Raw genomic sequence first — 26,457 nt, 5'->3', positions numbered from 1 at the left:
TATTTTTGAGCTTTTTTTTCCATTGTTATCTACATTTGTTATCACATTATCTGCAGCTACATGTTTTCAGGTGAGACAGCAACATCTACTGACATTATGCTGTTATGTTTTTATGAAGAACACCCACTGGGATAAGTGAGAACTTTGGGTTACGAAAGCTTGACACGGTATGGCCTCCTGCTTCCAGCGCTGAAGTAAAACATGAACCAGACTTACAACAATGCCTCTTTGCTAAGTGACTGGTAATCACCCTCAGAATCAGTGCTTGTTTGGAGTTTGTTTCTTACATGCTACATAAAAAAAAATGTACTGTTCTGCTTTGTTGCTAATGATATGTGTTATCCAGCTGGGGAAAGCAATCTTGTGCCATTAAGAAGGAGCAAGCAGGTGATCTGGTAGATCTTTTCCTACTTTTGCTTTTACCTGGAGCTGACCAAGCAACAGCCTCCTATCAAGGTGATGAAAATGTGAGATTGTTAAGACCTTTGTGTCCACATGTTTCACACAGTCAAGCCCATCAACTATTTTCAACTATTTAATAGTGAGAACACAAGAATGTATACAAGGATTTTCATCAGTTTTCTAGCATCATTGCAGAGCCAGCAGAACATGACTGCTGCTAAAACATGTCCCTGATCCCATTTGGTCCTTGGCAGAGCCAGTGCTAAAATGGCAATGACCAGGTGAACATAATTCTTAGGTGGTTTCTAACACTCAGATGAACCTTGACTTAAGGCTGCCTGTAGAATAACCTTGAAATACAGTACTTGTATAAGAAATAAGATGTTTATTGTGTTACAGTAATGCAGCAGTATTTCTTGGACCATGTCTGGAAGACCTAGTTCACCATATTTATGTCTAAGCATACCGAAATGGTGATAAGATACAGAAAGGCAACTACATTGTGCAGCAGTGGTGTCCCATGTAGAATCATAGAATATCTCAAGTTGAAAGGGACCCATAATGATCATCTAGTCCAACTCCCCACTCCTCACAGGACTACCAAAAACTAAGCCATATGACTAAGAGCATCATCCAGATGTTTCTTGAACTCTGACAGGCTTGTTGTAGTGACCACTTCCCTGAGGAGCCTGTTCCAGCGACTGACCACCCTCTCAATGAAGAATGTTTTCCTAATGTCCAATCTGAACTTCCCCTGATGCACCTTCATTCCATTTCCTCATGTCCTATTGCTGGTCACCAGAGAGAGGAGGTCAGCACCTCCTCCTCCGCTGTACCCCTTGAGGAAGTTGTAGACTGCGATGAGGTCACCCTTCAGCCTTCTCTTCTCCAAGCTGAACAAACCACCTGACCTCAGCCGCTCCTCATAAGTCTTGCCCTTGAGCCCTTTCACCGACTTGATCACCCTCCTCTGGACACACTAATAGTTTGATGTCCTACTACTCCACAGAGTACTCAAGGTAGGGTCGCACCAGTGCAGTGTAGAGAGAGACAATCACCTCCCTTGACCAGCTAGCTATGCTGTGCTTGATGCACCCTAGGACATAGTTAGCCCTTTTAGCTGCCAGGGCACACTGTTGACTCATATTCAACTTGCTATCAACCCAGTCCCCTAGATCTCTTTCTGTGGGGCTGCTCTTCAGCCTCTCATCCCTCACTCTGTACATATAACCAGGATGACCTTGTCCCAGGTGCACAATCCAGCACTTGCTCTTGTTAAATTTCATATGGTTGGTGATTGCCCAGCCATGTATTTTGTAGCTAGGAACATACCAATAGTATCTAACCTTCTGCTCTTCCTTATGAGCTATATTGCTCTAATACTAGTAAGTTTGTTTGCTTTTCTGAAGTTCTTCTCCCAATACACATTCAAAATACTTCACTTCTGGTAGCCGGTATGTACAAGAAGATTTATGGATCTTATTAATGAAACCTGTTTTCCAAAAATTTTTTTCTGCGGCTATATCAATCACTGCTATACTAGCGAGAAAACATGACATTTTTTATATCTGCACAGATTCATCTCTGTTAGTTCCTGTGAGGGTGTCTATTGCCATTGGCATTAGGGGAAAAGGAGTCACATAACCACATTGCCTGAAGCTGTCTCACTTTCTGGTTTCCCATCTTGCACAGTAGTCTTGTGTTTTCCCCTGCACTTCACAAACGCTTTGTGGACCTTGTTTTCCCTGAATGTTAAAGAGGCTGTAAATATAAATAGGTTCAAATAAAGGTTATATAAATTCCTGCAAGGTAAGATCAGCAGAGATTTAAAAACAAAACTATGGAACCTTGGCCTCAAGAACACCGTTAAAGGTTGATTGCTGGAACCTGGGAAGATATTTAGGGAAACAATATTTACCACCATGCCTTTTGAGAGAGAAGATTTGGAGCTACATGGATGCTTTACAGCAGTTCTTATTTTCTTTCAGAAGATGAAGATCACTGTCAGTTTTTAAGAAGGCAAATTTTGGTCTTCGATTTTTCACATTCTGATGCTCTGCTTCAAAAAATGTGTTTCAGTTTTAAAAAAAAGTAGGCCTGTTAAATGAGTAGTGGTCAACAGCTGAGCAACCCAAAAATAAAAAGATAAAAATCCAAAACACGCCAGCTACTGAGAGTAAAATTAACTCAATCCCTGCCGAAACCAGGACACACCGCTTCTTACATTTAGAGTTTGACAGGCCAAAATAAGAAATCATGTTTAGTGTCTTCAGGTCTGACCTCTTGAGGCTTGACCCTAATCTTTTTGAAAGCCTTAATTTGGTTTCATTTAGAGCTGGGTCAGGCTAGGTCTGCAGAATTGGTAGGCTACATCTGCATATATAGACCATCTATATATATCTGAGATATAGATAGAAACTATCTGTTCCAAAGAGGATCTCAGTCATTTGGCTTTGGAAAGCAAGAAGGCTACTGCAGAATACTGCTGTACTGTGGGAAACTGAAGGAATTAATCTCACATAACTATCAGTGTCTATAACCCATGTCCCAAGTATAACCACCAGAGAATGGATCAATCTCAATGGATCTCAAGGCGCCTTCTATCTGAATAAAGCTAAGAGACTGTTGTGCAGTGAGATTAATTGTATCTTAAACTACACAGCTCTCTTGATGAGCCCTCTTGAGTCCCTGGACTAGTTCTCAATTAACATATTGTCCAGCTTTTTCCTGGCTTTACTGACTGTCTCTTTCTTGGCTTTCTGTGTATTTTCACAGACAGAAACTACTCTCAAGACATTGTTGCATTCTCTGCTTCGTAGCCTTGGGACTTTCAGCAAGTCCTGAGACTCTTCCCACAAAAGTTTTAGGCACACAGGATGAAATCTGTGTCTTCTGCTCCAATCTTTGTTTCTTCATTATTCACTCTTCCCTTCATATTACAGGGGTTTTTTACCGGCTACATTGTTCCTTCTTCTAAAAGCATGCTTTAATTCTGGGTGAGTTTGCTGGAGAGGATGGGACTTTTCTGGGGAAGCTCCACTGTTTCCTCTGTTCAACTTACACGGAAACCCCTGACAAAGCTTGTTGGAGTGAAATGCTGACCCAAGTGTGAGATAACATTTCATACCGTACATCATTGGAACTGTGTCAAAGCTAGTATTGCCACATGGAAGCTCTCAAGGGAAGTTAATGTGTAATTCATCTTGTTTCAGTTCATTAGGGAAGAGAAATTTCATTTTTATATTTTTCACATTTTATTTCAAAATATTTTGTAATATAATTTGATACTATGAAAAAAAATATCACCTTCTGCATATGTATCTTACTTATAGCAGTTCCAAAAGAAAAACTCTATTAACTACAGCTTCATTTTTGGTTTATTATCTGTTTAACCCGTTTTCTTTTCTGGACTCCTACACTGCAAATCTCATTAATTTTGAGGTTCTGAGAGTAGGAGCTGTACATATATGCTGTAGCTGCATTATGTAAATTATTCTGAGGCTTGTGTGCTATTTTCAAAATCTTGTACCTTGATCATACTTCTGTGTTAGCTTGATTAATTTTAGTAGGTGATAGACAAGAAAGCTTGAAGTAAATTGCATGTTATTCTGTCCTGATACTTTAAAGGAGTCATTGTCCCAGCAAGTCTGTTTGGATAATCGGAAAGGAATAACGTTTATGCAAATATTGTCTTTAAAACATCAACAGATTTAATGTATATGGATTTCTATCCTCACAGCTGAATTACAGTATTAAAAAAATGTAAAAGATAATATTTAAAATTAAGCAGGCTACATACAGGAGCATAGTTCTGCACCTAAATCTCTTTCAGTTTGACACCCGTACCTCATACATTGTTTATATCTTTTCCCTCACCATGAACAACATTTGCCCATATATACCCTCACTTATGCCTACTTTAAAAAAAAAAAAAATTATTTCCTTTTGAACTTAAACATTCTTATTTATCCTGTTTTCTCAAGGTATTTGCGGAAGAAGTACTCACAGTTTTCACATAAACTACCCATTGCATCTTTGGTGTCTCCTTGGTGCAAATATTTTGGACTTTTTTCATCAGCTGAAAAAATGGCCAGAACTAAGAAATGCCAGTTCTGATCCAGACTGATTCTCAAGCTTGTCCTGCTGTATTCATCTGTCCTCTCCTGCCATTATCTCAGTGTGGTTTCCTCGTCACGTTGGCTACATACCTATTAGCTTATGGTGAAACTTTCTAGAATGAAAGCTTTAGTTAAGTTAATAGGCTCAAACCACAGACCTGAATTCAGATTTGTATGAGTTTAGAACTTGCTCTTCTAAAGCCATATTTGCATAGCCTAAAATTAAGGAGACTGTCAGGAAGGTTAAGATTCAGATTCAGATTTAGGGAGTGGACCTGGCTGACCTACTGAAAAACAAGGAAAGAAAAGCGGTGTTGTTGTTTTCACTTCTGTTTCCACTTTATGCTCTTAAATTTGTCTTGCTGTGGGGCACAAGTGTTTGCAGGAGCAGTGGAGTTATTTTTATTTTGCATCTTCATCATTTTGATCTTTGGGAAAAGAGACACAGAAAGGCAACGGCTGGCAAAAATAGGGACCAAAAAAAACTTGACTTGTGAGGTGCTGAGTGCTTTCTTCTCAGTGAAGTAAAACAATTTACTGCATTTTCAAACCACCTTGGTTACTTGATTGACTTTATGTCCCAGATTTAAACAAGAAAAAGGAATAAATTTAGAAAAATATAATGAAAGTTGATCTAGAAGAAATTATGGTTTTTAATGGTTTATTCAAAGGAATCAAACTGTCAAACAATACTTAATTAAGTATCACATTTGCAAGAACAAATTTTATAGTGTATGCCAGACATGTTTTATTTAAACATGTTTGGATCATACATGTTTTTGGATTATACATGCTACATTATTTAAACATGTTTGAATCAACATGTTTGGACCTTTTCATCTTCTTTACATTTTAAAGGTCTTCCATGAAAACAGTAGATCAGTGCTTTTGTTTTTTAGAAACCAATGCAATTCTTAGCTGCAGTTGGTCCACTATCAATTAAAATGAGGAGAATATTACATTTCTGTAATTATTATATCCTGACTTCCCCAGAAAACAGGCTGCATTATTGCACTCACTTTAGAGTCTGAGACTCTCAATATAGTGTGAGTTTAAGACACCTGTGTTGTGCTGTATGCAAAATAACATTCTCCTAAACTGCTCCCAGACTAGCCTACTAGTGTGGGAAACAGCTTACACATAAGTGATGTCAGGATCCTACAGGCTGAATGGATTTGCTCTGAAAGAAACTCAAGGGACAACTAAGTCCCAAAAGAAAGACCATTCCTGCCGCTCAGACTCTATATAGACAGGTAGAGGCACTGGCAATGATTTCCCTGGCTTGTTTCTTCAACAGCAGTTTCTCAGCAAGAAACCATGTGAAGCAATGGCAGACCTATGGAATACGAACAAATCTTTGCTTTCTCTGGGTTTTTTTTCCTAGACTCGTTGCCTCAGATTTATGACAACAGATTTTTCCTAGTCTTAACTGTTTACACATTTATTTGTATTAGCAGTGGTATTGTGTTGAGGTTTAATGCTGGGTTCTCTTTTCTTTTTTCTTCCCAGGGTGATACCAATGGTCATTCAGTTTTCTATTCTGATTATGCTGCACTCCGCTCTTGTGCTAATCACTACGGCAGAGGATTACAAATGTTTACCCTTAATACTCCGGAAAACCTGCTGCTGGATTAATGAGACCTACCTGGCCAGGAATGTCATTATATTTGCATCCATTCTCATTAATTTTCTTGGAGCCATCATCAATATTGTAAGCTTCATAAGGAACAAGGGAATATTGTGCAGGAAATGATGATTTATAGATTATCAAACTTGCTACAGGACTTTCTACCTAATGTCTTTATAAGCCAGCTATGATTCAAATATAAAAAGCAAAGTACCACAGCTTCAGGAAATTCAATCTGTTGCTTGAACTATATATTTCTGAAATATATAATTATTTCTCTCTCATGAGTATCTTCTATTTTTAAAACCTTTTTCCTTCCTTCTGTTTAATATATCCACCCTTTGAGGACCATTTGTAATTTCCTGACATGCTGATATACTTTCTTAAAGACTGTCAATCCAAGTAATGCTTATAGATATTAAATTCCTTACCTCACAGTTCTCCCATAAATCAGATTATTAAAAAAAATAAGAAGTGTCAACAAACCCAGGAAATACCTTCAAAGAAAGGACAGAACAGGTCAAGCTGAGCCAGTAACCACAGCATGTAAAAGGAAGTTTAAAAGTGTAAATTCTAAAGACACCTTAGCATTTGCTCATTTGGTGGTGTGACAAATCACTTCAGCCCAGATTCCTCTTTGATGAAGTACCAAACTATGGGCATAGAACCATAAAATCATAGAATGGTTAGGGTCGGAAGGGACCTTCAAAGGTCATCTAGTCCAGCCACCCTGCAAGAAGCAGGGACATCGTCGACTAGATCAAGTTGCTCAGAGCCTCATCCAACCTGGCCTTGAACTGTGATGGGGCATCCACCACCTCTCTGGGCAACCTGTTCCAGTGTTCTACCACCCTCAGTGTAAAAATTTTTTTCCTAATATCTAATCTGAATCTACCTCCTTCTATTTTAAAATCGTTACCCCTAGTCCTGTCATAACAGGCCCTACTGAACAGTCTCTCCCCGTCTTTCCTGTAGGGCCCTTGAGGTACTGGAAGACCACTATAAGGTCTCCCTGGAGTCTCCTCTTCTCCAGGCGGAACAGCCCCAACTCTCTCAGCCTGTCCTCATAGGAGAGGTGCTCCAGCCCTCTTATCATCTTCGTGGCCCTCCTCTGGACCCTCTCCAACTGGTCCATGTCCACGGCATAGTCACTTGCAGTTTTATTTATAGTCAGTGCAGGAAAACAGGCATTCCTTGAGGTTTCTTTTGATCATACTTGTCCCAAATATGCACATCTCCTAATATAGCTCCAAATATAGACATCTCTACTAAGACCCTAAAGTGTGATGAATCTAGAGCAGAGTTTATCGGTGTATAATATATACTGATCTATATCAGTGTATTTATATCATCAGTACATCTATGTCATATATCTGATATATATGAGTGAGTAAACACCTGTATCAAGCTTTGCTTAGCAGCTGTGGTTAGGTAAAAATATTGGTAATTTAATACTGTGAGCCTGAGTTTATACAACGTCGCATGGTAGAAGAGTGGGGTCTTTATAAGACAGGTATGAAACAAATGCAATACAATAAGGCCTTGATTATCTGGATGTCTTCAGAAATATAAGCCAGCTTTGCATGAATTAGGAAGATTATCACGTCAGACAACCTGGCAGGTGTTGAAGCCTGAGCCAAGAAGAAGGTAAATATCTTACTGATAGATTAAAAGTAAAATTTTCATCACCCTTTCCCCTTGTAGGGCACCTTTTGGCTATGGGTGTAGCAGTGCTTTTTCACCTTTCACCTTCTTTGTAAATATTTATTTCCTCCTAGATGACACCAAGAAAGTATTTAGTAACAGCAACAGCAATAACAACTATAACAGCACAACAGAAATAATAATTATCCTGTAATAATTAATAATAATTATGATTATTACATCATTGCAGTAAGTATGCTGAAGTCTGATAATTCAAGGCTTTGCCTCATCTTTTGCTAACAGAGATGATATTTTATTACATTCTATTGCTGTCATTCTTCCATGATTGAATTCAGGTTACCTATATGCTAGAACTCGGCTTCTATCTTGTTTTTTTTTTAGTGATACCATGCAGTTACTGATAGGGGAGTTAGTCAGAGAGAGAAGAATGTAGCCACTGATGGCTATCCTTACAGAGAAAATGCAAATACAATAAATGACAGGACATTAAACAAGGCTCAAAACTTCCTGAAGATAAGGACAGTGGTACATTATTTGTAGATCACTAAGGACTGTTATAGAATTTAGATTTTTTTTAATCATATTTGACAAATATCTATGAGGAAAGATTTTAGTAGAATTAATCTTGCTCTTGAAACAAGAAGACCTCCAAAAGGCTATTCGTATCCAGTTTGCTATGGATATGATTATAACGAGATTTGTCCCTGATTTGTTATGGATTATTTTTTAAGATTGTGTCCGCTGCAGTCTTGTGCGATGGCTAATCCTAAAACAGTCAAAAGAGATAGAATTCTTTTTACTCTTATACCAATGGGCTTCTATAAGGCAGTATACAGTTATATTTATTGTCATATGTTTGGAATGGCTTTAGAATGACTTGAGTCACCAAGTCCTGACCTCTACAGGCAACCACCTATAACCTCATTATTTTATATGTCAAAATCCTGCCATAATGATAGTTTGCTTTTAACTACTTCCTGTACCCCACTGCAAATAAAAAGTGATTCTGATGAAGTAGTACTGCAGCAGCCAGCGGGGTTCTGTATGGTGGACTGTAGCACTCAGGAGGGACCTGATTGTATTCAAGAAGAAGCAATGCAGCTCATCCTTGAGCTATACACATCCACTGGCTTCAAATGCACCCAGCTGGAGAGGACTAAGACTCAGATGCTTTCTAATAAGAGCCATAAGTCTTTGGATTCACCAGGGGAGCAAATGAGGTTTGTGGTTCTTTAGATGAAGTGCATTCTTACCATTACAAAATCAGAATAAAGTTTCTGATCCTGAAGGTCTTTTAGAAGGACACCCAGTGTGGTTCTCATAGCACTCTGCCCTGTAGAGAGGTGCTGTACTCTACACCTCATAAACTTGCAGAAGGTACCATTAGCTATCTGTTGTCATAGAGAGCTGCACAGACAACCTAGAAAATGTTGCTGCATTGCAGAGATGACTGAATTACTGAAAGAACAAACAAGAGAGTTCCAAGTTCAAAATTCATTAGAATTTAATTATAAGAATTTGAGCCTCATTAAACAAACTCTCTAACTCTTGTTGGAAAGACAGAGGAACTAGCTTGTACATACCAGGTTGATGAAATGACCTAGTATAAACATCCAGATTGGATTAATATATGTATCAGGAGGCTCCATCTGCTTTACTGTCAAAATACAAAACCATTAATGATTTTTTTCCTGTGTACTAAGATTATGATGTATTGCAACTCAACACTGCTGTTTTGCTTATATTTAATACTCTTGGTTTGAAATACCATTAAAAAGAATCCAGGTCATAACAGCAAAAGGCAGTATCACATTCTAAAAGCCATTGTATCATGAATGAATTCTCATTCCCTTCTATTCTAGGCAGTTGCAGTTCTGGGCCCACACTGTACTTTGGCACAAGCCAATTCTGTATGAAGCCATGGGATTTTGGCCCACATCTAGAGGAGTAACATTGCCCATAGCAACATAGCAGAAAAGACTTGCTTGCAGACAAGTGCACACATGCAGTCTGATTTTATGCTCCCAGTTTAATAATTTTCTCTACAGGTTATCGCAGAGTATAAATGTTTGAGAGGGTAATTCTTAAGAGCCCAACATCAGTCCTCTTAACCTCCAGAGGAGCTCATCTTTGCCCTTTGGCAACAAGAGAGCACAGGAAGGCTACTCAGATGCTAAATGTCTGTAGCATGAATAGCTCTCTCCTTTACATTTCATCTCCATAGTATATCTTCTTACTGTCCATTTAGCCCTTGGTGCTAGTTGGGGAGATGGCATGGAGAGCAGCAGGTCAGCCAGTTTTATCCCTGAACCCAGACAGCCACACAAGCACTTAGTCACCAGTGCACAATATAGCCCTGATATTGTTTTCTCTCTCCACAGCTATGGTGTGATTTTGACAAACCAGTAGCCCTGAAGAACCAGACGTTCAATTCATCTGCATCTTTTACGGACATCTGTTCCTATCCTGAGGTATTTCTGAGGGAACTTTTGAGTTTGAGGCACGGATCCACAAAGGTTACATGGCAATCACTACCTGGAATCAGTGACCTGTGTTCTGGTGTGGAGTCAGGTGCCTCAACAACACTGTGAGGCTGAACCTTTGCATCTATCCATGTGCTGATAGAAAAAGCAGAGGCAGGTTACAGAAGGAATTAATCTTACGGTCTAGTGGGACATTACAGCCAAGTTTCAACCTTTGAACATCATACAAAACCTTTGTGCTGGAAACACATCCAGCAATTATTCAAGGAACCTACTGCAATAAAACACACTACTTAATTCAAATGAAGCTAATGGACACTAATACTTCTTATACAGCAAAACCAACAGTCATTCTGCTGTAGTTATTTTAAATTTGCATTTGGAGCAAAAAAAAAAAGTCCTCTCTATGATGAGCAAACAGGCAACGAAATCAATGGGTTGATCCTGTGCAGATAAAAGAAGTATGTTGCTTAGGAAGTCATATGGCAGCGTCATGATACCGCCAGTAGTGTGCCACAAATTGCAGGGATGTAGACTTTCCTGCAGAGGAACTGAACTGCAGAAAAACGAATGTTATCTCTCCTAAAGTTGTATGATAGGAGTTAATTTAAAATACATTTGGGCTGTGGGTGTTGATGTTGCTATTTCAATCTGAATGCCTCATGGCCATGATTGTTTCTCTATATCCTGTATCAGCTGCATGGATTGCATTTGACAGATGACTAATCATTGAGAAAAATGAGACAATGAAGAGATAAGAAAATGAGATATGAATAAAACTTCCAGGTATCACATTTTAAGGGAGTAATGTAACTAAGCTAAACCTGCAATATTAAAAATAAAATTAAAAAAAAAACTTAAAAAAACCCAAAACTGCAGCTTTATCCTCTTTTAAGGAACATGGGAAGAGGATTAATGATTCTCCCATCCTGATTAATGTGAGTCTTATGGAAGTTCAGAATCCAAAGGAATATAAATTATTTTCTCTCGTTTGACTTTTCATTAGAGAGACTACTACATGCAACAACTCTCCCTGTCTTCTTTTCGCTATGCAGGATGCCCTTTCCCTTCCAATACAGTGAAATGTCATAAAGGCACAGAGGAGGATTTCTACCAACACGGAGGTGCCATGCAAAATAGGGAATTTGTAATTTCACGTTCTATTTTAGCAAAACCCTTATTTTCGAAGTGCCCTGTACCTTAAGAAGACTTAGCTGAGCACTGAAACCCAGAGCATTTTTTTTAATACTTCTGATCACTTAATCATTTATGTAGATATTTATGGGGTGAATATGTAGTCACTGATCACTGAAAGTAACCCCTGCTGTTTTCTATTCAGTATTTTGTCTTCACTGGTGTGCTGGCAATGGTGACTTGTGCAGTCTTTCTTCGTCTCAACTCTGTCCTGAAGCTGGCAGTACTTCTCATCATGATTGCGATCTATTCTCTGCTGACTGAGACCATTTATGCTTCCCTTTTTCTGCAATATGACAACTTTAACCACAATGGAGAGTAAGTGTTCATAGCCCCCTTTAGAAACTGCTTTTAAATAAGGCGATTGGTCAAGTGCTGCCAGAGTATGTATGTATAGGATAGCACCGTAGTTAAGTATGGAGTGATGACTTATCCCAAAAGTACTTATAATTTGTGATTTATAAATTATAAATAATTTATAAAGTGATTCTTTCTCAGGCCTTCTTATTACAATGTACATTTCATAAGAACTTTTAAATATTGAGTAGGGTTTGTCTTTTAGGTCTCCTGTAGTCTATCCATGTTGCTAAAAATGTGCGTTACAGTGCATATTCATTAGTTGCTTCTGTTCTTGTAAACTCCAGAGATACTGATTGAAGCTTTCACCTCAATTTAAGAAAACAGGAGTGAAGAATTGATTTTTTAGGGGCAGGGGTTCAACTGCATAAAATTTCAAACTGTAACATGTACTTGCGAAAGATATAATGAATACAAGGACAATTTCATTTTATAGGAGGGCATTTGAAGGACAGACTCCTCTTCCCAGTAAGAGGAGCTGAAGAGAAGGAAAGAAGAGCCACAGTAATTTGCAGAGTCAGAGGTGTAACAAGTGTTGCAATAAGTGAATCTAGAGCGGCAGTGATATAGCTCATTCAGAAAAACACTTCTTCAGCCTTCAATACTTGACCAATTTAGTATTGCAGTTGCTTGTGCTTGTAAGTGCATGCCAGATGAAGATCCTCAGAATGAAAGAAAAGCATGGATTTGCAGTGCAATTAGTTCTCACAATAGCCACATCTTTACACATAGTAAGGCTCTGCACTCATATTTTTCCTTGCTACCTTCCTACGGCAGCAAGGTACTAAAGGTTTGTGATAATATTCCTTTTTCTAATGCTATTTATGCTCCTACAGACTAATGACATGACATATAATATATTTACAGCAGAACCCAGCAAATATGACAAACAACAGTAAGCAATACTTTGGCTAAGTAACTAGAAGTAGAAATCATGATCATTGCCTTCAATTTTTGTCACTAATCAAGCATGGCAAAGAAATATTCTTGTTTGTGTGGAAATCTTAGAGAATTCAGAGTAGTTTCTATTCCTGGTGTCAATGAAACTCTCCAGTTACTTTCATCACAGAAGAATAAGAAAGAGCCAGGAATATCTTCTAGAGTGAGGCCAGGACATACAGAACTCAGCTGAGATGCTCCATACTCAAGACAAGGCCCTGCACATCAACTTTGACATTAGGGAGCATGAGATTCAAGACTCTGTGCCCAGAAACTCATCTGTTTTCTTAGCTATAACAATTAGTTGAATAAAAGATTTTGCAACTCCCTACGAAACTCATCTAGCTCATCTGTTTCTGGCTATAGATACATTACCACAATATGCAATAACAGATGAGTTCATAACTAAGACTTTTAAAGCTGCTGCCCTTAGCCAGTGTACAAGGGGTCCTTCTGGAATGAAATCTTTGGGAGGCTGAATTTCAGACAAGTTCAAAATAGGAAACATTTGAATTCCAAAATATTTGCAGATTACAAAGATGCTTCTTGCCTGTCTTTTGCTCTGTACTGATGACTCATCCCATACTGGTATATTTCCTAACAGTAAATTCTTCATTAGGCCCACAAAGTCAGTTCAGTTAGCTCTCTCACAAGAAAGTTTCCTTTTAGTTAAGTCTCCATCAAGCTCTGCTCTTTCTCTCTCTAATTTATCTGTCATAGGAGTCCTCCTCTGATGAATATCACCTAATATTTTTTTCAAAATTAGATAGACCCTGAAAATGGATTCAGGGTCTGGACTTCGCTTTATTCTTAGATCTCAAGATAGACAGAAGGATGTCCCATAGTATCTTCCAACTTCCACTCCTTGTTTACTCCTTTACTAACTTTTTTCATAACTTCAAGCTTCAAGCACCTCTTAACCATTTTCTCATCTTTCCTTATGTCACTTCAACAAAGCAATTGCCAAGTATCCATGTTCGATTCACATCCTAATTTAGTTTTTTCTCCCTTTTGTTTTACTATAAGATTTGCCCTACCAGTTCCCCAACCTATTCATTTATGTCTTTTCCCCTGGGAAATACACCTTTTTAAACCACCCTGATATTACACAGATACTCACGTTCTTCATTTTTGTCAGCTTCCTGCATAACTATAATTTCTCCTCACATTTGAAATACACTTTACCTGCTCTGGACCCTTTTCACCTTGTTTTGTCACACTTTCTTCATGCTCTGTACGCAACATCTCACCAATTTCATACAGCAGATTTCATACAGCCAGTACCTTCTTGGCTCATCTTCACTACTTCCCTACTGTCCGCAAGAGTTTCCTTTACTTCCACTGTCATAGGCAGACATTTCTTCTCTGCTCTCCTCTTTGTGGTCAGTAATACCAGTCCTAATCTCTCTTTACCATTTTTTTTATTCCCCTTTGATCCACACCTCCTTCCTTAACTCACCTGTCATCTTCCCCAAACCTTTCTCACAATATGGGGATGTTTAAATTTCAGTAACCGTCTAGGGGTCTATATTTTATCTCTAGGACCATTCACTAGGCTTTCGCTTTAACAATCTGGAAGTGTCACTTTCCTAGTTCTAGCTTCAACCTTTCCCCATGCAGATCCCACCTCCTGTATTCTGCAGGGGCTGTGATGTTCATGGTTGTTTACCAAGCTCCGGGAAAAGAGAATGACTGACACGGTTTGCATATCACATTTGAAAGAGAAAGATCATCACAGTCTGTGTACCTATTGTAGGCTAGTTATCTAACACATTTGTCTCCAAACAGTAAACACTTTAATTACACTCCTGTTCTCTTGAACTAATTATTGCTAAGTTAAATTTTCAAAAACAAAATATTTTTAAAATAACAACAAAAGTACTAGGGTGCATTATGAAATGGAACTTCTGGACAATTACAACACTGACAAATCAATAACTGTATTTTACTTTGGATTTTTTTTCCAGCACAGACTTCCTGGGTACAAAGGAGGCATCTTTACTACTGATGGCAATGTTCCTTTTAGCTGTATTTTATCATGGTCAACAGGTAACGCAAACATTTGCTTTAACCATTCCCTATATCACTTGCAATTGCAGGATGTTACAATAATTACTTTCAAAATATCAACTGCCTTTTTATCCACTTGAGCATATGACCTTTAACAATTTAATAAATCATATGTGGAATCTGATTAAAGAAAGCCTGCATCTGACACTGCCCAGCATTCTCAAAGAACACGTGCAATATTACACTCAGTAATACGCAAGTTACATTGCATTTTCTAATAGAAACCGAAGGAACAAACAAGATTCCATTTCTCTTTGGTACGATTACAATTCTATTGGCTTCTGACTGCTTCACTGCACTTGAGTAGGCATAAAATGAAAATTAAGAAAGGGAATAGCAAACAGTAAATAGTAAAACTCCCGTGAAGTAGCTTAGTATATTCATAGAGGAAAAAAAAACATTAGATTTGAGGAAATGAGGGAAATTCGCAGTTAAGCACGAACACTAACATCTTTGGGTCATGGACCACTTACAAGAATTCTTTCACGTTGAGGTCAACATGAAAGACCATAACCAGGACTTAAGGGCCTCAGAACTTTAGGATCGATATTGTCGAGGAACTGAGAAATTGGATATTTCAAGGAACCTATACACAGTGCACAGGGAAAGTGAACCATGACCAATTAATATTTAAAACAATAAATTGAGTATTGAGTAAAAGCCACCTAGAGCAGGGTGTTTTTTCCACCACTTCTGGTTGACAACCTGCATGTCAAACATGCTGACTACAGGCAGTTTCTGTTCACATGAAGACAAAAGGGACCACTCATTAAAGGAAGCAGCAACCACAATCGCCCTTAGACTTTTTTGTGCATGTTCAACCTGCTTAAAGATTTCCCCTTCAAGAGCATTATGCTGATTAATACCAGCATTTCTCAATCCTAATTTGAGCGAGGCAATAAGAGAGAAATATTGCTGTGATGAATAACACAATATTATACAGATTATTACAATAACTTTATAAGTTATGTAGGTATCTACAGGCTCCATGCCTTCCATAGAAGAGGAAAAAAAGAAGGCAAGACCTAAATATTCCAGTAATTCTCTTCCTTTTTATCTTCTTGAGGAAATGGGGAATGAGTGAGTAGGGGAAGCAAGGGATGAAATGTACTTTGTGCCCAGATTTAAGTTTGACAGAAAACAGTGTACTTTGACACATTTTTATCAAGGAAAAATATGCAACAAATAAGAACTGAGCATCGAAAAACTGTGATAAACCTTACAAAATTCCCAATGATTCTTAACATTTGCAAAAACACAAATCTCAGGGTTGGGAATTGTCTAAAGTGAGAGTAAGTACTAAGAAAGAAAACACTGAAGGAGTTTAGGTAAAGTTAGCATTAAGCAGAATCCAGGCAATGCTCTTCAGGATCACAATTCTGAGTGTAAATGTCTGTCTTCTGCATAAGCCTGGTCTGAGCGGTTTAAGAGTATTTTCCAGCCCAGAGGCCTGTTAGGACATCACAGACTTTTTCCATCCTATTAATCTTGCTTGTTCCATAAAACAGGGTGACTGCACTCGAATTACCCTTGGAACTGGCCCCCGAGATGTGCTAACTCCTGCACATTCTCCCAAACTGTTCACAGGGCCACTCTATCAATATAACAATATCCAATGGCAGTGCCCAGGAACATTCCCTTGTATTGTTTAATTTCCTATTATGGAATTAACCTAAAGGTCTCTGTGTAAATACAAACTAAAAAAAAAAATATGTAAAAGTTTCATCCAGAGCACGTAAAAAAAAATATCTCTTTGATAGTCTGAACTGATGGGGAGCACAGTAAGTCAAATAAAGCTGTTCTCCAGCACAGATTTTCTTCTGACAACTGTAAAAGTATTCTGAAGTAGAATGTCTTAAAACTCACCTTGTTCTAGGTGGATTTACAAAGAGATGACCTCTGTAAGATCAAGCTTATGGACCTTTAATTTCTGAACAACTACTGTTCTTTATCCATTGTGATTTAAAGTTAATCCCCACTTTTGCATACAGAATTTTAAGTTAGATTCAAGAAAGTGTTGTGCAAGACTGTCTAATCAGAGCCAGATCTTTCTTAAAGTCTTACCTGTATCTCAGCCAATAAATCTAGAGGGTCTCTGGTGCTAAACTCATCATTAAGAATAGTTGTGTTACTGTTACAAGACATCAGGCTAAACAGACTAATTCCCTCTTGGAAATTCAATGTCATCCAGAAGGGTGTATTTTTAGCACAAGCAATACCTGTTTTACAGCAACGTTTCTGCAAAATAAACTTGAGGGGAAAAAATATGACAGAAGTATTGTGGATGATATCAAGGCTAGACTTACTGTGTCATAAAATGTGTTCATTTACTGCTTTATCTTTTTAATGAGTAAAGTAGAACATTTTGTATGACCATAAACTATCCCTTAAAATCTTATCAAAACACAATACCATAGACAGTCATGTCTACTAGAAATACATCTCCAGGGAAAACAGACAGTATAAATAGTGTATTAACCCTGAACAAATCTTCTGCCATGGCTTTAAAAGAGAAAGTTTTAACAATTGCAAAGAGAATAAAATTGCCCACAGCAGACTCAGTCCCTTCTCTCCCTCCACCCCAATTAGACCTAAAAAGAGGCATTATAAAACAGAGGGCAAAATCCTCTCTGTTTCTTTTTAGATTGTAGATCTTGCTTACACCAGATGAGTGTTCTGGTGTTGGCAAGTGTTGACTGAGTGGTTTGCTACTCTGCTTATTGGGCTCTTTGGCACAAAGGAAGGCTTGAACTTTGACGGGGCAGGCACAGACATCTATGCACCTCGCAACCTCTGGATGTCAGGGCTGTAGCTTAGCCCTAGAGAGACTTGTGGGAATGGAGGAAGAGCTGACATCCCTACACAGCAATTCATCTGTAATGAGCATAACCCCCTGAACCTTCCTCATGCTTGGGAAAAAGATGAGGAATGAGGAAACATGAAGAGGAGATTGTTCCACCTGAAAGAGAAAAAGAGAGGAAGAGACATACCTAATTCTGCTCTTATGCTTCAGGTCTCTTCATTATCCTTTCCATATTCAGATTTTAGTGTGGTGAAGAAAGGATATTGCTTGTTTTGTCTGGAGTTAGACTGTTTTTGGTGGCTGAAAGTGGCCCTTTGGGATGTAAATCCTCTTTCCTCATTCTCTAAAGAGGAATATTCTGCCCCTTAAACACTGATCCTTACCTTGTGCTTTCTTTGCATGTGGCAACTGTCTGCAGAGAGATTAGGTTTAAAGGACATAGGTAGTGTTAGACTTTCCGTGTAATGCATCTTCTCTATTTTCTTCACTCACTATTGGAATTACAGGTGTTTCGTAGACCTACATACAGGGCAAGAACAGTTGAACATTTCAAGATTTATCTTGCAGGCAGTCGTTTTTATTAGTACTACTGTGCCCAAGAATATTTCTTTACACAATGAAAAAATAAACCCAAAACTCAACCCTGTATTTTTTTTAGTTTTAACAAATATCATAACTTAGCAAACAGTTTCTGAAAGTTTTCTGTTTTCAAATCTCATATGTAGTACATCCTTTTACCTATGAACTGATCGTTATCTTGGTTGTCCACTGACAATGCAAGAGAAATATTTCATGTTGCAATGTGATTATAAATAACCAGAATGACATTATCTAAAATGTAAAGATTAGCTGCTGCTATTCTGAGCTTGGTTTGGAGATGTGAAATGTTCCTGTACAGCAGCATAAAAAATCAACTGTGAAAAACTGTACCATAGTTTTTGGCAAAGCTCTTAGTGTAGTGGCATCAAAGAAATCAGAATCCAGCAGCAGCTTCTGCTCCAAGCCAGTCTGTAAAACACCGTTAGAACTCCTTACAAAATTGTAGTCAATGTTGCCTCCTCAGTCAGATGGTAGAGATAAAAGTCAGTTACGATCTGGTATGGGCTCTGTCTTCTAGTACAAAAGGAAGGGAGATGGAAAGTAAAAAATATTGGGAAAAGTGATTTTAAAATACTTTTTCCTGACAGTTGGTTTTTTTTTCTTTTTGTGTGTGTGTAGTTAATTTAAGGAATTAAGAGTCACAAGATGGAAGACTAAAAAATTAGAACTTTATAAAAAGATTAATTGTTTATAAGGTTGGCAGTAGCATCCAGAGGGCAAGTAAATCACTGCTAAATTGCATACAAGCTTTGGAAGTTTATATCAACCCAGGGTCGCTTTTAGCTTTTAGAAAGGAAAGCTCCTTGGAGAACTGGCAACCTGTAAGTCCCTTGCAAGGTGCTTTAAAGTTTCTTCTAAACAATTTGCCATTGATAACTGCTGGTGATGAAAAATATGAACAAGATGAGTCACTAAATAATGTCTGAATGTCTAAACCCTCTCTTAGTCACTCCCACCCACTGCAGGCTTGCCCTTTATTTCTGCTTGGTAGATGAATTATATCGCAACCAGTTCCTTAATCCCAGCCCCTTTCGGCAAACCATTTGACGTCTCTCCCAGTTGTAAAATGTGTTTATTTGCTGGTATAATACACTTCTTTGCTGGGTGTTTGATTATTATCTCTGGTTAGAGCATCTCAGACCTCACAAATGTATTTTGTCTTCCAGTTTGCTGCACACAGATGTATTTCCACTGTTTTCAATAAGGTTGTAGCTTAACAAGTCACTCCCTTGTGCGAGCTACAGTATTACCTGCCTTAAAATCTGATTAAAACTCTCCATCAGTGTAATGCATCCAAAAGTTCTGGCAGTGTTGATCTTGTCCATGTGCCGACACACGTGCCTCTCAGGCAAACGTGAAGTTTGAACATCTTCCCCGCTAGCAAACCGTTGCCATTTATATATATCTGAATGTGCATTTATATGTATATATAAAAAAATACACAATACATATATATAAGCTGTGCTGTGCAGGAATCTTCCTTTCATTCTGTACGCATACAGCACTGAAAACCATTTAACTTTGGTTTGTAGTGGATGGTATCAGGCACTGCCACTGTGACTGCGAGCCCTGGATCCACAATGGATCAGGGACAGAGTATTCAAGGGGATATCAAACAGCATGTCTTTCACTATCTTTTAAAATACTTAAATTGCAAATAACTGTGTGTCCCAACAGTAGAAATATCTCATTTTGGTGACACAGATTTGAAAGCACTCTTTGGGACTGTATTGGGCTGTTATATATAGTTTTGATGAAAGACAGTCATCCTTGATAAGTAAATGACTTGTCTCTGCAAAGCGTGTAGAAACCACTTTCATTTGAAAACATATATGAAAAAGGAGCATATTTGTTTCATACCAATACCAACATCTTCAAGTACCTTATCTCCCATCTGACTCCTTTATGCAATAAAGAGGTGTTTAAAAGGAAAATAATTTTGTGATATTTTCTAGCTTCTGACCATAGCAGTAAGATGACAAATATTATTTTGCCCAAGATTCTTCTGAGACACTCATCCATACTCAAGGCAAAGAAATAATTTCTTTTTCTGGCAAAGAAATCAAATTCTTTCAGAGTCAAAGATCTTCAGCAGCACTGAAGGCAGTTACATGGCTGGAGCAGCCTGGCAGGATGAAAATACAATGTCTACTCTTAGCCTGACAGGTTTTATTTTTGCCTTTTTTTTTCTTTCTGGAACTATAGCTTGAGTACACAGCAAGGCTGGATTTTCTGTGGCGTGTTCAAGCAAAAGAAGAAATCAATGAAATGAAGGAGTTAAGGGAGCACAATGAAAATATGCTACGGAATATTTTACCCAGTCATGTTGCCCGTCACTTCCTGGAGAAGGATCGAGATAATGAAGTATGTACCAGTTTTATTTCTGATACTTTTGTCTCATCAGCAAAAGAGAAGCAGATCTGTTAGGAAATTGTAAGAACTTAGTTCTTGGTAAGATTTGTTAGGAAAATACTGACAATATTTGGTATCTGATCCACATTTAAAAACCATTCATGTTTTAGAATAAAAGGATTCTGCACTTCTGGGAGATCTGGAGTGATGTTTCCAGGTTGCAGCTCACCAGTGTGAGAGACATGGATTTACTGTAGCAAGTCTAGGCACCAAGATGATTAGAGGCACATGACATAAGATGAGAGGCTGAGAGAGCTGGGTTCATTCAACCTTAAGAGGAAAAGGCTGAAGGAGGATCTCATCATTGTCTTCAACTACCTAATGGGTGTTTGTAGAGAAGACAGAGCCAAACTCTTCTCCAATCTGCAAGTGGAAGGACAAGAGGCAGTAACACAAGTTGCAGGAAGAAAAAAACCCCATTAGGTACAAGGGGGAAAAAAAATCCCTGGGAATGTGGTCCTTGCATCAGAGCTCAGAGGTTGTGAAATCTCCAGTCTTGGAGATATTCAACCCTCAACTGAACAAGGCCATGAGAGACTTGACCTAATTTGCTCTGCTTTGAGTGTGGACTGTATTAGAGGTCCCTTCCAACCTATGAGTCTATGAAAAGATACTATTCCTAAAAAAAGATAAGTGAATTTAACAGAATGCCAGTGCAACCTTAAGATAGCCCAGTGTTCCAGAAGTATTGTTACAGCCCTGCCAGTTATTATGGAAGGAATCTGTGCAACAGGCTGCAACAAACCCAAGCCTCTTGCATCTTTAGACCCAAGTGAACATATTTTGACATTTCATATTGCCCCTGAATTGCCTCTTTAGGGCAGCTAACAAAATACCCATTTCAGAAACAGTTTGTGGCTGTGTGCCTAAAGAATGTAGTACACAAAGAAAAGCTTGATAATGAAGTCTCTAGATACTCCTAAGAGAGTTTGAAGAGAGGTTGCTGAAGGGATAAAGGGAAGTCCAGCACTTGTTTCTGAAAACAGTTGTAAGTTGCTTTCTGCTTATCTGAAATAAATCAAATGTGCATTATATTATCTGTGAATAAAGGCTATTGTATGATGGAACTGGAATTTTCTCATATAATGTTAGAATTTATATATATAACAACAAATATATAGAATAACAAATGTTGCAAGATTCAGGTTGCTAGCACTGACGTAGCTATTCATTGTGCAGCAAAAAGGAATCAAGGCTACTCTTTTCTGATTGTACATTTTCTAAATAGATGTAGCCAGATGAATTAGACTGCACAATGAGGAATCATTGTGTTCTGAAGATGTGATTTCAAATATCACCTAGGGAAGGACAACATAGTGAGAAGGTACAAGGAAAGGCACTTTAGAAATCAGCATCTTGAGGAATTTTACACTCTGTGGGTATTAAACTGCAATAAAAAAAACTGCTGTGCACATAAGAAAATGAGTGTATAAAAGGAAACAGGTTAAAATGCTTCATTAGAAATGGTGCAAACCCTGATACCAATGGTAAGCATGTTCTGGCATATCTGCATTATGGATTTTCAGGGAATACGTATCCTCTCTTACACGTTCATTCGCATACACTCACATGCATAATAATATTCAAAAGCAAACAGATGCTGCATGGATCATTGCTGATGCTTCAATAATTTGTCACTGAATTCAATTCCACCACCCCTGCTTTTTGTAAGGCAATTTCCAGAGTCACTGTACTTGGAGATGATTTATGCATGAGCCGGCTTGGTGTAACATCTACCAGATTTCAGTACAATCAATCCTGCAGTTCATGTCTGGCCATTAAGTTAATTTCTTTGCTCTCAAAAAATGAATTCTCAAATGTGTACTGTAAGAGTTTTCTCAGGGATTATTTCTGTCTTCATGATTCCTTCAAAAATAGAAAAACTGAGCAGCTGAAGGCTCAGTCAGTTGTTTTCTATCTTCATGATCTAAGGAAAAAGTATGCCTGAGTGTATATATGCTTCTCCTAGCACATATTTGTCTAGTTTTCCATAAACATCTGTGAACTAACATGTGTATTACTTTTATCTGTACTTATGAAAGGGAATAAGAGTGTCCTTAGAGCATGGCTTCCATGACCCTGCAAATGTTCTTCTGTGAAAGAAAGTGTACGAGCAGGAAGGGAATCAGTCATGTTTCTTCTCAATCAAAGCTTGGCATTGTCCTTGGAAATTGGCAGAATTTTCCCACTTTTACTGTAGGACTCATTATTAAAGAGTCTAGATAAGCAGCAGCATTAGCAGCACAGTAAAGGGCAGGACAGGGCTTCAGGGTGCTTTTTTAGGGTGAAGCAGGATGAAGGAAGAAGAGGAGCCTGGGGTGTTCACATTAGCTGTGTAGCATCCAGCAGTAAGTCCTTTTATCAAGAAAGCAAAGCACTAAAATTTCCTAAAGCACACTAATAAGAACATTGAGAAGCAACCACTCCAGGTCAGAATGTCATAAGAGAAGTCCCAGAAGAGAAATTAAAGCATCTCCCATTGGGTAAAACTATGGAAGTTGAAGCCAGAAAAAAAAGTTAAACAAAAGAGAAAGTATGTGGTTATGGTATATTAACCACTAGAAAAGTACACTAAGAGTAGAGGCGAGGGGGAGCTATGTCTCTGGCATTTTTAAAGTTGAAATTAGTTTTGTTCCTAAAAATTTATTTGGGTTCAGAGAAGAACTGACCACATTTTCACATATATAATGACAAAAAATAATCCATAAATAAATCTGTCGTTCAGTACCAGAGTGAATTATATGAATAACATAAGTTGAAGCTTATCCCAGGCCACACTTTTTCCTAATAACTTATTATGTCCAATCCCTTATAAGCTGCTTTTTGTCCCCAGTAACTCCATTATTACCCTCACTTCTGTTTCTTCCTCCTTTCAAACCTCAATAGCAGGAACCTATCCCAGAGCCAGGCAACCAAATGGCTCCATAATCACCTTATTAGAACCACAGTTTATGATGGAGTAAGGGCTCTCTGTGAATAAACAAATTTGTAAGGACCTGCGGTAGTGTGAAGTATAAATTATCCAGCAGAAAACGTGGTAATTGAGAGGACTCTTTACAAAGAGGTCATGTTAGACATTTTAAATGGTCACATCTAATCCTTGTTCATCAACAAATTTAGAAATACATTGTCAACTGCAAACATTTATGAGATAGACTTAAACAATAATAAATAATAAGCATTAAGTTCTTTTTCTTGCCTAACAGTGTTTGATTCTCTGCTATTCATACTTGCAGATGAATCCTTCATTTCTTAAAGTGGTTCCCCATGTAAATCAAAATGAAAAATTCTATTTCATTTTTGCAGGTGTAGCCCCCTGACCTTAGAAGCAGAAAGAGCAGGCTTTCAAAGAAAGGGCAAACCCCACATATAATCCCCGATAAAAATGTGAGAGCTGTCAGCCTCCTCCTGTTGAACTTTGCCAACATTGAATATACTAATGCTAACCTCAGATATTAAGATATTATGCATGGAAAAAATAAGAAACCTATTTTAATTTCAGCCAATTATGTTCTCTTCCCTATATTACCACTTCAACTCATTTTCCTTCATTGTTCTTTCAGGAATTATACTCTCAGTCCTATGATGCTGTCGGTGTGATGTTTGCTTCTATTCCTGGATTTGCTGACTTCTATTCCCAGACTGAGATGAATAACCAAGGAGTAGAATGTCTGCGCTTGCTGAATGAAATAATTGCAGACTTTGATGAGGTAATAACACCTACTAGAGAAAATCTGATAGTGTGTAAATGATGAGTTCCTGAATACCAAATATGTCATCCTAAATTATCAAATTCAGTAACTGTTCTGCTTCCAATAATTGTCTGATTTTTTTACTCCAATTAAAATTGTCTATTTTGCTTTTTTTTTGCACTTTATCTTGCCAATCTTCGGTCTGAATGACCTAGTGAGATAGTAACTGAAATCAATATTTAGTTGAGTATAAACACACATAAATAAAAGCACAATCTGCTCCAGTGTATCTAGAAGTAGAGCATGCCTCAGTTCTGTAGAAGAAAGAAGGATTAAGATATTTGCAACAGTTCTGGAAAGTAGTGGTCTAAATTCAAACAGATACAGACATTGTTTTGAAGGCATTGGTTGAATGAACTCAATGAATGTTAAAGACAAAATAGTGTTAAGTTAAATGTGAAGCATATAGCTCACAAGAAAATGATAGAGAATGAAAGGTGGAGACATATTAACTGAGGAGATTTGTCTAGTCAGTATGTTATACAGAGGTAAATGAAGTAAAGGAAAGGACATAGAAAGGAAAATAATGTATTTAGGTATCCCATCCATTTAATTTCAGAAAGGGAGTTGAAGAGGGAAGAAGATAAACAGGAGAAGAAAAGTCAGTTCCCCAATGTAGCTGTTGCCAGGTGAAAGCAAGGAAAAATGGGAAAGTGAAGAGGAAGTCAGGAGCAAGCTGCATACTTGATATTGCACACTCTGCCAACTAGCTAGTAAGGAAGCTTAGGCAAGTGATATCATGTCCTGCAATGAGCCCAAGAGGAGCTAAAGGGATAAAGTGTAGACCAACAAAGAGTTTTTTCACTTTAAAACTAGGAAGGGTGCAATAGTAAGGCCAAAATTAACTAGCATGGGGAATTTTAACCTATACACTGCAAGCAGTTTTCAATAGCTTCCGAAGTGGTAGAAGCAGAATCTGACCCATCTCTATACTTAACAGTGAGATTGGATCTGTGTGCCTGACTGGAATGCTCCCTGTGGAAAAGGGGAGGGGAAAGGGGGAGGTGGTGATGGTATCGTTGTTCTGTGACTGTGTCTTTGGAGAAGTTATTTAAAGAGAAAATGGGAAAACTATATCCTTTTCAGAATGCTACTGAGCAAGGCAAGATCAGCACTAAAATGGACAGCAGGGGAGAGGGCACGTGGATAGCAATAAATTGTTGAGAAACAGTAAAAAATCCTATGCAAGAAACACATGTTCTCTTTAGTCTCTGTTTATCCCAAAGAATTTAAAAATTAATTTCTCTATTATGGTAGAATATCAACTGGAGAAGTGAGGAGTGTCTTATCAGCTTAAAATTAAGACACAGTTTAAGAAAAGAGAAGGAATGAGTTTATTCCCTCAAAACGAGCTGGATCTACATCTCACATCCCACATGAGCTATGTTACCATGGAGCAATTATCTAAAACAGAGAAGGGAAAAACTCCACTTAGGTTGTGGCTTGAAAAAAGAGAACATCTTTTACCACTCTGGCTCTCAACTAAAAAAGCATTGTCAGAGTGCAAAAGACTGAGTTTTTGAGAGAAGACAAGAAAGCATACTTAGTCTTTGTATCTAGACCTGGATTCTACCCATATAGTAAGCACACAGAAAACTTTTTTTCCAGAAAATGAAAGCACTAGCAGAATTCAAATCTCTCCAGGGTCTGGAATACAGATGAATGAAGAATTAAGAATCAGTGTCTTTTTTTTTTTTTAATTTATTTATTTCTACCTCAGACCTACTTAAAACACCTATACCTCTTTGAGGATCTAGCCTAGAGTCTTTGTTTTGGTTTGGGTATTTACTTTGAAGAGCAAGCATCTCCAAGGGCTTCAGAGGGAGGTACTGAAGGAAAAGATGAAAGTGGGAGACATACAACTGAGAAAAAGACATCAGGGAAAAAAAATACATCTTTTGTTGTTGTTGTTATTCCAACCTAGGCAGCAAATACCTAAGGTCTCTCACAAGTTTTGAAGGATTTATTTTCAATTTATTCCTCTGCTAGAAGTTACGTTATCTTTATTTCATAAGTGGAAAAAAAAAGGCACAAA

At 38.0% G+C, this 26,457-nt stretch overlaps 1 protein-coding gene across 2 annotated transcripts in view; it reads left to right on the top strand.

Annotated features, from left to right (window-relative positions):
- Positions 1-26,457, top strand: part of ADCY8 (adenylate cyclase 8) — a 133,680-nt gene that overhangs the window by 98,030 nt on the left and 9,193 nt on the right. For both annotated transcript variants that reach the window (XM_086741280.1, XM_086741279.1), the window contains 6 exons: positions 6,030-6,231; positions 10,194-10,283; positions 11,635-11,807; positions 14,753-14,834; positions 20,464-20,622; positions 24,234-24,380. In XM_086741280.1, coding sequence (XP_086597406.1) covers positions 6,030-6,231; positions 10,194-10,283; positions 11,635-11,807; positions 14,753-14,834; positions 20,464-20,622; positions 24,234-24,380 — 853 coding nt within the window. The remainder of the gene's footprint in view (positions 1-6,029; positions 6,232-10,193; positions 10,284-11,634; positions 11,808-14,752; positions 14,835-20,463; positions 20,623-24,233; positions 24,381-26,457) is intronic.

This window comes from Chlamydotis macqueenii, chromosome 2 (genome assembly GCF_036417535.1).
Source record: "Chlamydotis macqueenii isolate bChlMac1 chromosome 2, bChlMac1.mat, whole genome shotgun sequence".
Taxonomy (NCBI): Eukaryota; Metazoa; Chordata; class Aves; order Otidiformes; family Otididae; genus Chlamydotis; species Chlamydotis macqueenii.
Note: the sequence above shows the minus strand (reverse complement) of the source record. Positions and strands in the feature narration are given on the sequence as shown.